The 12,227-nt window shown below is 39.1% G+C and overlaps 1 protein-coding gene across 1 annotated transcript; it reads left to right on the forward strand.

Moving 5' to 3' along the window:
* Nucleotides 1–480: 480 nt before the first annotated feature.
* LOC139138319 (low-density lipoprotein receptor-related protein 12-like) lies at nt 481–6,853 on the forward strand. Its single transcript, XM_070706647.1, has 5 exons — nt 481–934; nt 3,254–3,396; nt 4,529–4,760; nt 5,226–5,354; nt 5,761–6,853. The coding sequence occupies exons 1-5, from the start codon at nt 826–828 to the stop codon at nt 5,868–5,870; spliced, it is 723 nt and encodes a 240-aa protein (XP_070562748.1). The 5' UTR covers nt 481–825; the 3' UTR covers nt 5,871–6,853.
* Nucleotides 6,854–12,227: the final 5,374 nt, after the last annotated feature.

Below are 12,227 nucleotides of genomic sequence, written 5' to 3' on the forward strand. Positions count from 1 at the left end.
TGATTTCGTGTTTACATAGTACACATGGCGTACTTTATTGCTGTAATTGTAAATATTTTTAAGTGTCAGTCCTTACAGCGAGGCCCTTGACCTTGAAATGTTATAAGTGACAGCTGCTTCTACCGTAAAGGGTAACCGTCGTCGGAACTGCGCCTGTGTGATTTTCTTGTTTACAAACAATGTATTTCGTGCACGATATCTAGATGCACCTCATCATCATAGCTGCAACATTAAATTACACGATGTAGATTATTGCAGGCATATTTTAACTTTCATCAATCACCATCACACCTTGGATACGGTGTTTACATTGGTCGTATGGGTCCCATGCGACCTTTGAGTGCAGTTCCGACTGTATCCCTTTAAAGATTTATTGATACTTAATAAAAATTGGGTAGACAAGAGTGTCATAAAAGGAGGTTATTCGGCGGTCAGAACACCCTCTTTAAACCATAATACGTATGTGTTATAGGTCACGTGAGACTTTTTACATACTCAACCGAGCTTGGGGAACTGGAATACCATCACTGCAGCTGACTGGGAAGCCACTGTGTACAAGTACAAACGAAGTTGCCTGCAAGTTCCGACTATCGTGAACAACCGCAACCCAAGGATTCTGTTGTCTTGTTTGTTTGTATGTGTGTGTGTAAATTGTGGAGTTTGTTGGTGGTGTACACGCCTCATTACGAAGGGCTAGTTCTGTCAGCTTGGTATCTGACGCACTTTAGCATAGCCTCGTCGTGATCTTCGGATCCAGGTCACTTAACTGCGCCAACGGAGCATCATTTAACTGGTATGGCTGTACGGTATTGAAGCGAAGTTGTTATGGTTTATATCGCTGCGTCTCTTTCCAACAAACAGCCGAGGTTACTGGATAATGTGATTTTCTGTCTAATCGTCTTATTTTACGTCATAAAGTCGGGACAATGTGTTTGTGAGTACTCGTTTTTTTCTCTTTCCTGTTGACGTTTGACTGAACAGATGTGCAAGGCCGTAACTCATCACCAACAGATACTCAGGGTTGAGCCATTATATTCCAAGAGGGGTAAATCACGTGACTCACAAGTTTTGCCCCTCCAGCGTTTCCGTAAATTTTGCTTACCATAAAGTCCAAAATACTCCGAAAGTTTTATCCATAGTGCATGGAAGGTTAGCTGCGAACATTTCACAGTTTCGCCTTGCAAATTTAAATTTTGCTCAAAGGACATTTGAATAGCATGTTTACTAATTTCTCTTTGAGGGACGGGGAAAATAAAAATTGTCATTAAGAGTTAGAATTATACTTCCATATCTGCCAGAGCTGATTGCCGGAAAATGCATGAATATGATATGATATCAACACCATTACAAACTTAAAGCAAACTCAGGTAAATACGTTGCCCTTAGAAAGTTAGAAATTGCCTTTAAATTGATAAATGGGAAATTATTTGGGTTACACTTTTCTCAGCTGGGTGTATTTCGGAGGAAGGAAGATCATATAAAAATTGGATTTTGTCACTTCAATTAAACAGCCATATGAATTTGATTTGTAAGTTCTTTTGACTCAACGTTACACAAAGTTGCATGAAAGTGACAGTAGTGGATGTGAGTTTTCTAGAAATACTTGGAATACTTCTACGGGAAGATATGAATTCGACTTTCGTCTAATGCTTTTAAACTGACTTCTCGAAAAAAGGAATGATCAGAAATCAATACATGTCTCGTATATTTTTGGGCCCACTTGAAACTCATTGGGCCATCCCTGAGGAATGGCATAGTGGGTGACCACACTTGACAGTAACCTAGTTCCATGATGAAACCACGGTCCCTTCACCGCGTCGAAACAAGTTTACCAACACTTCTTTAAAGTGGTATCCAATATCAAATACTGATTTTAGAACCAAAGCTGTAGGTCTTGACCTCGCGCTTCGAATATATCCCCTTGGTTTCAATTATCGTAAGTTCATACAACATTAAGCCAGTTCATGGTCATGTGAAGGAAATACTTTGAGGACAAGATATTTATGCGTTCTGTTTTCCGCTATTGAGAGATTGAATGACAATCGTTTCATTCAATATCGAAACAAAATTCCATCTACATCCAGACTATAAAGAATGCCTTGGCACATACCAAGTAGACCAGAACCTTAATAGTCCTTGGGGAGTATTTTTAGAAAGATCTATTGTCTAACTACATGACCTAACTCTCTGAAACCCCACTTTTCAGCTAACAATATATATCTCCACACGATAAGCCCCGTTACTACCAAAACAAATTTAGTTCAGGTGTTGCGTAGGTTTTTAGTTCTTTGTTGATCACGTCACTATGGTTACCATATCATTTTACGAAAACTGCTGACACTGGAATCCCCAAACAATAAAAAAGCACATTGCATCGTGTCGGGAGATAACGAGCGTTGGTCAGGTCATTAGGGTAAACTTTAGGAATACTAATGTCGTCAACAAGATCTCCATTGAACTGGCCTTTGATCTGTTGGACTCAGGTGTATACACTAGATTAGTACAAAATTCCACATGTACACGATTGGAGCTAGGATCATAGGATGGGGGAGCTTTGCATTTACTATTATGAATAATTCGAATAAATCGATGTAGGTCTAATCAATATTTGTACGAACATGATACTTAAGCGTCGACTCCATACGTTTTCTTTGGAAACTAAAATACATTGTAAATAAATAATAAACCGCCATTATCCAAACTTTGAATATAGTTTCAATTATGTTCGTAGTAGATGACAGTCAGAGCCAGCAGTTTTGTACAGCCATCCATCTGCTCTGTAAACTGAGAAATACCTCACCCACCTGTGTCCACAGACTTAATTAATTCCCCTCCCTGCGCCAGTCATAAGGCTGCCGGTGTATGTACCCAACTCATTAGAAGCCTTGCTCAGTATTCGTTGCAAACTTCATTTTAATATATACGGGGGTGTCACCTTGTCGGCCCATTCCCGCGAGAAGGAGATAATCTCCCCTTGGCGCTACCCGGCAGGCAATGAAGGTGACAATTCTAGGGCCCATTTAGGATGAATATAGTTACAACGATGTACAGCGCGTATCCGGACGTTGCGGGCACAGATCTTGATGGTAACGCTGTGACACTTTTTTGACGTTTTCGATCAGGTCATTCAGTGACGTTTTCTTTGTTCATCTCCTCTGCTCTGCTGAAATTGATTATGACTATCGAGCGAGCAATATTAATCTCGCGCACACGTTTTTGTCGATACTTTCTGTAATAATGTATTTCTTATCAGATTATATGACAGAACTTTGCAACCAGACTCTGACATCGCCCGGTGACAGATTGCAATCTCAAAGAAATGAAGAGTATGAGAACAACTTGGACTGCGTTTTAGTTTTGAAAACAGTTCAAGACTCTCAAATTATATCAATCGATGTGAGTAACCCGTATTTTTATAGACGTATATAATTTGCGAACTTATGAAAATGTGTGATCGCGTTGTTTCAGAAATTGTTGAAACCTCCCCCCCCCCCAATCTTTATTCAAAACTCTGAATTACATAAGCTCCATCCGATTACACAGGTGCGATGTTAGGTTTTGAACACAACACGATATTACTGATAATGTAAAGACATCAGGTGGTCATTTTGGCATCAATGTAAGTATCTCTGCCAACAATGTTGGTTTCTGGGTTCAAACCCGAATAAACAGCATAAGCTTAACTGGTTTGACTCAGTTTGTTTACCCACGCATACAGAGGGCAAATAGTAAACGTTGAAATATTTCTGTTTCGTAATATAGCTCATCCTCAACATGCGTATGCGAGAATGAAATCTCGTATCTTTCAAACTTTAACAGCCCATTAAGAGTAGGAACTTGTATTATGCCAGGCATAAATTCTTCAACTCTTAGTAGGCTACACGCTTCGAAATTTAATAAAACTTTCAACCATTCTCTTGCCAAACCAAGAATAATGATTGGCGGTTAGAGTGCAAAGTTTGGAGCTAGACAAACATATTACCTTTTCTGCCCCTCCCCCGAATTTTACACACTTTTGATATGTAAATTTATGTAAATTTCCTAAATCCTAGCTAAGCTAGGTTCTGTCCTCCTTGGTAATTTTGTCAGGCTACGACCCTGGCATAGCAATAAATAGTGACACAGAGAGTGAATGTGGGTGTATTATGAAATACCATCCCTCTCACTAATTCTACAATTTAAATTTCACTGCTTGTCTGCGATCGACTGCAAATTTTGGTCACGCTTACAAAGCACTGCGACTGTAAACCGTTGTCTTTACAATGAAACTACCCTGCCGATTGGTGTTTTTAACCAAGAAACCGGAAATGCATAAGTATTTGTAAATCATCAACGGGAGTGAGGTAATTTGAAGCATTTTCCTTGAAAGGAGATGGTCAAAACTATTTAATAAGCAAAAAACCAAAGTCTTTTATAAAACCTTCTCCATGCTCCCAAGCAAGCTACAAACGCCAGAAATGTCCTTCCTGTGACGTCATCTCCCATAGCGTTCACTTAACTTTTCTCAACCTCGTCATCTTTTTCCCAGTATGAATGGTATGAACTTGAAAAGGTCAATGTGACCTGTATTGATTACTTAGAGATCTATGATGGTGATAGCCTGGATCCTAGAGACCTGTTGGACTGGATATGTGGGAAAGACGACAACCCTGCGACACCTACTGTGCTTTCAAGCGGAGAGATATTAACGCTGAGGTTCTTCACAAACACGTGGGTCACTGGAAGAGGTTTCTCTCTGATATTCACGTCTTTCAAACCGCGTAAGCTACACTTATTTTAGTTTTTGCGAATGTCAGCATTTGAACTTAAAAGCATACCAGGGTTATGTGCGTCTACCTGTCCATAATAGACACAGCAAACTTTGTGTCGTTGATAGTGATGTGGTGTGGTGGTGATGCGATCGCTAATAGCAGAGTCACTCAGTAACTTCCCCTTCAGAAAGGTTATTTAGCAAGAAAAGTGAAACAGTAAAAAAAAATGTTGTAGCTAGTGATTCTGCTCCTGGTATTGAAACACATAAGCACCGAGCGACTATTAGGCTAATAGTCTATTTTCCAATTGGATGACATGCAACTTTCATGAACTATGGATTTGCAAAATGATAACATGTTTCTTCTGCTTTCAATGTTTTGTATGAGGTTCCCTTCACTACATACATTTTCAATTTGCCTAAGACGATATTAATTCTTTGTCTTTGAGAGTCTTTCGGGGTTTTTTTATTGCAGATGGAGATTGTATCGGAGATGACGAATACTATTGCGATAACAACCGATGCATAGACTCATCCTTGGAATGTGACGGCATCAACAACTGTGGTGATAATTCAGATGAATCCTACTGTGAAAGCAGTTCAAGTGAGTCAAATATGACCTTTTGCACACCGATATTTCGGGATGGGAAAGATATTTCCAACAAAATAATTGTTTCATTCTAATTCCAACTTGAACTTCAAGAGTATATTTTTACCAAAATTCACCTACAATAACTTTACTTTGATACGAATGTCGCATGTTGTTTTGAAAGAGATATATGTACTATATTTTTAACTTACGAAATATTTTTCTCGCGGCACCCATAATTAGTGCGCTTTGTTCTTTGTTTATTTTGTTTGTTTGTTTGTTTATGTTTCTTTGATTTTGTTTAATTTCTTGAAGTCAGCATGGTGTTACATATTTCCAATATCTTACCCGACGAATCTGTAAAAGATTTATCATCAACGATACGCGTCATTTAATTCATATTTCTTCTAATTTTTTCCAGGCCTTGTCTGGTTAATCGTGCTTCTTTCAATCGTTGGAATAATTCTCCTCGCACTCGCCTGTCTAGGGATCATGAACTTGACAGCTCGGTTACGTCAGTGCAAATCCTAGTCTGGCGACTGTCCTTGTACCTGACAGAGACGTAAAGATGTCGTTTTTACGGATCACGTTTTACTTGATGCCATGATACAACCTACATGACGTAATAGTTTCAGCACCTTGACCTCCTCTTAGGTCATACATTTACACAATAGGCTTGTCACTTGTAAATTAAGAAGTTCAAGTGCATGATTTCAAGCCAAGATTTCCCCATGAGATATTTGATCATAAAATCCTAAACGGATGTTCAGTGCTTCGGGCCACACACTGATCGACCAACTGTCATGTTATAGTATGAGTCAACCAATGTCAGCGTTTAATGTTTATGTAAGATTTGGAGTGACCCATTTCTCGAAACACGTTCTTGCACACCCTCGTGAGACAACGGCAGTGCAAGGAGCGTCATTTACTTCACACTCTCCAATTCTGTACCTCTAATAGGCAAAAATGATTCCTGCAAAAATATTTCTCAGCCTGACAGACAATCGTTCTCACAGATAAAATGATACCACAGTATATAACGTGTTTGTGAGTTCCATGGGTAGCGTCAGAGCTTTCGACTTCATACCGTCATGTCTAGATATACCATCTTTACTCTCATCTATTTTGGAGGAAAAACATTTTGGACCATGACATGTAACATTTTTCCTGCTAAAAGTTTACCGTAAATCCATCAGGTTTTAGGGTGGGGGTGGGAGTGGGTGGTTCAGAGATAGAACTGATGTAATTGTAAGTTATTTTTACACACATAATGACATTATTAACGAAAACGCTCATGAGATTAATCCGCTCCAGCTAGATTACTTTTATTCACAGCAATGTCAAACTTGGTCAGACGACATTTTTAATCTACACAGGAGTCAAATACACATCGAGGACTTATTTTCATTCGAGCTGTAAATAATTCGTTCGTTTCAAAAGAATACCTTACCTTTGTAACCATGACAATTGTGAACGAGAAAGAGACAAATTAAAAAAAGTACATTTCGATAGAGCTTATGGGAATGAAATTTGTTGCCTATGGCCAGGCCCTATGATAAACCCATATCTGTGTACAATGAATGTGAGTATGAAAACTACAGATGGTCTACTTCAGTCATACAGACTCATCATAGATGGACCGGTTTTTACAACGAGATACATGTACGTGCCTTACGGATTACTCTCCGGTTCCTTTGAAGGCAGCTGAAAGACGACAGATGAAAAGAATGTTAAAATTTCGCTTTTACCAGCGACACCCGCCCCACCTATTTTGAGTTTCGCTCATTTATAATTCTTGCTGTGTCATCACGGCCAAAGGTTTATTAATTGAAAAACAAACACAAAAAGTACTGCTATACGGATACATACCAACCGCTGAAAAACCTAAATGTACCGTTTAACGCTATTTGTCATTAATTTTGTTTTCTCAATCAGACGTAATGTTTGATCACATACTCAAAGTTATGGCGACGTATCGTCTTGTTACAGCGCCACCACAGCTCGAAGCGTGGTTTAGTCGAGTTATTCATAGCTGTGTCCTCGAAATACCTTCTCACTATTGTTCAGTACGTTTTCTGACCACTCAAAATCATTACGTCCAGCCTAGGGCATCACCCTAATCAGAAAGCCAGGCCGGGGATGGTTAATAAAACCTCATAACAAAGAATGGATTAAACCAGTACTTTAAAAGTGAGTGGAGCCCTGGGCTGATTTCCCAAATTTACTTTCTTTATTATATTTCTCCTTTTTTTCTTTCTGTATTTCGAACGCCTGAATAACTTGACCGTATTGCAGAGCGACAAGCGAATGGAAATAAATAATTAATCGTTCCAGTAACCTATCAAAGTTTCGCATTCATCAACACTTTGTGAAATGCTGAGTTTTAAATTTCAATGAAGGACTGACCTTTCTGGCACAGCTGAGCTTTCATCTCACTGCAATGGCTGCTTGCCCAGCCCACCGACCCAGAGACTCGCTTCATGGATACACAGGCCTCGTTGTTAGGCTCCCCTGGCAACCAATCAGCCCATCGTACGTGTGTGAAGACCTCTAAGTGGTCCCTGACTTCAAAGTGGTCCCCGTAGTTGTAACTGAACTGAAATTTTACGCAGTCCAGGGATTTTTCCATTCCTATATTTGCATAAAGTTGTTCAACTTTGTAACATTGCCAATACTAATCTGTTATTTTGGTCCTTTTTGATATATGCGCTCACTTTTATTACTTTTTCAAAATCCCGACGCATTTTACCAGCCCAAACTGCGCGTCCAATTTTTTCACCTGGTTAGGGTGTCTCATATTAGCATCATGGTGGATTGCGCTGCACACGGCACGGTCGAAACCAGCGACCCATCGATCACTGTACAGATATGCGGATGTCCATATGGCCTAGAAGTTTACTGAGTGAGTACCAGCTCAAACAGTCATTAATTTCAATCTTGTTGCTCGACGTTATATTTCATACTCGCATACAGGCGTTCTGTTTACTGGGTAGCTCTGCATGGCAGGGCTGTGTGTTACCGGCGTTATACGGCCTCCCACCATGTAAACGCCGCGCCGCTAACACACAGCCCTGCCATGGCCATGCAGCAGAGCTATTTACTGGGTAGTTTGTTTTATGCTACGTTCCGACCATGGTTCCGACGTTCTATTCCGTAGACATTTTACGGAAAATGCCTTTCACTCTCACCAAATTTTGGTCCAGCTTCTGCAAATTATCAGTTATCTGCACTTACAGTCTGAGTGGTGTTTTTTTTTAAAAATTACAATTCACAACAAACCTCGCTGTTTGTCTGTAAAGCAATACTACTTCATATGGCCATGGTCGACCTGAATAATACTAGGAGCAGTAGAGCCACTTTGTTTGGGTATTTTCTCTATTGGGCAAAAATCTGCCATATGTAGAGTTCTGACAAATCAGTGACAATGTTTTAAAACAAAGTCCATATTTACTTTAAGCCAGGGGGTCTCTGTAATGGTTCCCCTGCCACAGAAAAGATATCCATGCTTATTGAGTGCAGCTCAGAACCCTGCTAGCGAGATGGGAACAGACTGTTAAAATTTGTTCTTGTGTGGCACTCAAACTTCAACCCCACTTTAGACCATGGTTTACAGATGATATGTGCTTATAATGAACAGACCTGCTTTGAGTCGGTTTTTAGCTCATATTTTGATGTGTATATAAATACCAAAAAGATATTATATTTGTGTTTCTTTCTTAATTTGCATACATTTTATCTTCTGATAATGATGACTGGATTAATTTGCTTACTGGTAATAAATTTTTCAATTTTAATCTCTCCAGATAACAGAGTTCTTGGAAATGATGTGGAAAGATCAGAGTTATCACTGCTTGCTGATTTGGACCATGCCTACACGTTTTCACAGGCTGAATAATAAACTGGTGACGTACTCAAAAATTGGCGACCAACAGAAAAGTAAAAAAAAAACAGTATTTCCCCGCACATACACACCATGATCATACCAGAAACAAGCATGATGCCATTTACTTAATGCACAACACACGAATGCCAACTATTTGTTGTAATCTTTATTTTCCTGTCATATGATTATTAGTCCCCAAGGACACCGTCCGGGGGGGGGGACTTATAGGTTTGGTCATGTCCGTGTGTGCGTACATCCGTCCGTGTGTCCGTCCGTCCATTCACGCAGATATCTCAGAGACGCCTGAAGCGATTTTGTTCAAACTTGGTACAAGGATAGTACCCCACCTCATACAGATGCACGTCAATTTGTTTCACAATGTGATCAAATTTGGCCGTGTTAGAGGACTTTTTAGTTTACACCTCCGTAGACTCCCATGTATAAGGCAGCTCTCCATAGACTCCCATATAAAGCCAATGTATAAGGCCAAGAAAAATAAAAATTTAGTTTCTCATCGTATTCATATTGCAAAAAGGATGCAGTGACACAGTTTTTAGTCCCCACCACAGATAAAGTCCAGGGGGCTTATAGATTGGGACATATCCGTCCGTGAGTCCATCCGTTCACCCATCCGTTCACGCAGATATCTCAGACACTTTGACAAAATGTCACGTGACCTTGGTGACCTTTGATGTCAAATATACATATTTGTCCATAACTCAGTAACCACAAGTGCTAAACCTTTCATATATGGTATGATAGGACGCCTTATGACGCCACATATTGTACCTCATTAATTATGTGCATATCTAATTTTGAGCGAGCCAATAGAGCTAGAGGTCTGAATTTTGGTATATAGGGATAACTTAGCAATACAAATTTTTTTTACGAAATGTCACGTGACCTTGATGACCTTTGACCTTGATTATACATATATATGCACAACTCAGTAACCACAAGTTCTTTACACTTCAATTTTGATAGGATAATAGACCTTAAGATGTCACATCTTGTACCTCATTTATTATGCGCATATGTATTTCTTGGCTGGCCAATACAGCTAGAGGTCTGATCTTTTTTCCCGATTTAGAACCAGAACTTAGACATGCCTCTTGTTTCAAATTGGGAACAATGACATAGACCTATGTGCCCATAGATCTGAACATATACACTCCAGTGATACTTCTTAATGACCACATTTCCCTGCCCCATCAAGACTAATACTCCTATTACAAGTGGGGACTATGTCATTGTCAATGACTTGTTACCTTCTCGTGTCTATTTATAGACAGAGAAGGTATTAGAGTTGAAAACCAGTATGCTGCTGTCAAGTACTTCCGTCTGTCAAGACTTCCGTCTGTCAAGATCCGTTGACGTGATGCCATTGTGATGGGTCATATCATAAACTGGTGGGGGTGTTCATGGCTCAGGTTGAGGTGTGGGAGAACGATTTTGAGCTATGACAAAAATCAAATGGGACTTAGCGGCATAGCCACAGTGTTAAGCCTTTCTCCAAGGTTTCTTAGTTGACTACAATCTATTACAGACTACTGAGCTGACGTTAGGGGTACTCACTTTGTGTTTGCTCACTCTGTGAGCGCTAGTGTTTGGTACTGAGTTGCGTGGATATCCCCTCATGGCCTCACGTGATCTTGGCCTGTTGCATAATCTTGCAGAGATGATCATATGCCTCCGAGTCTGAAAACTGTCATTGTGTAAGCCTGTCGGCATTTTCCTTGCATTTTTTCTCATTTAATTTTGCAAAATATCGGCGAGTACCTCAATATTTCAAGATAGCCCTTTCTTCCCGATCGTTTCCTGGAGTTTCAGAGTCATATGAACGAAAATGAGTGAAAGTTTTAGACAGGAAAATCGGACGTCGGCCATGTTCAATGTTTACAGTACAATCAGAAGTTTACGTGGAGGAATTAACCAACAAACACTATTCATGATGCCCGCCCTCTAGAGGCAGACCCTCCTATATGAAGTACCACATTTGATGCTTGTGGAAAGCTTGACAACACAATGGAGCATTTAAACTTTTAGAAAATGACAAACTGAACAAGAAGGTATTCAGAAAATGTCAAATACTGCGGAAAAATGCGCAAATATTCAATATAAACAGGTTAACTGACTGGTCAGCTATAAAAAACAATGAAAATGTTTATGATCAAAAGTTTTTGAGATGCGCACATCTTATCAAATACAGAAATTATTAACATTATAAATATAAGAGCAAACTATTTTTTCAGGGATGGGAGAGGTTGGGAATGAGGAGTGAGAGACAAAGACACTCCTATTGCTGCATGTGGATGCAGCCACACCATTTCATTTACAGCATACTTATTCACTGTGTTGTGTTCAAGTTCCATATTGTACTGACTGTCATACAAGGATAACATAAGCAAATCAAATCAAATTAGAAAAGGATCAATGCTGTTGTGTGGATTTTGCTGAACATGGCTGATTTAATATTTCGCCCTATATATTTGGCATCCAGCAAAGGCATATTTTGATGTAAAGTCAAAATTAACACTACATTGCTGACAATATATGTTACCATTTCTGCATGAACTTTTCTTTTTTAATTTAAATTATAGTATAGTAGTACTTCGAACAGATTAACAATTATCGTGATGTCAACCCATAATTTTACATCACAAAGACTGTAATTCTGCCAATTTTTTTTATTTTTCAGTCATTTTATAAATTTTGCACTGCACAAGATGATTGAACAAATTGCAATGTTTGAATTTGTAAACTCAAAGAATAAAATCCTTTTGTCACAGATTAAATTATTTTTTGAAAAGAAATTTACTCTTAAACACTTTTAGCATATATTCTTTACACGGTCATGTATTTCAAGGTAAATATGCCTATCAAAAACTGTAATTTCTTCACTTTCAATTTGTTTTCAATACTATGACAATTATCAGCCATGAGGTTTTACAAATACAATACCAGATAAGCGTTTTTCATCATTTCCACAGGACTCTTTGGAAAAT

This window comes from Ptychodera flava, chromosome 8, assembly GCF_041260155.1.
Source record: "Ptychodera flava strain L36383 chromosome 8, AS_Pfla_20210202, whole genome shotgun sequence".
Taxonomy (NCBI): domain Eukaryota; kingdom Metazoa; phylum Hemichordata; class Enteropneusta; family Ptychoderidae; genus Ptychodera; species Ptychodera flava.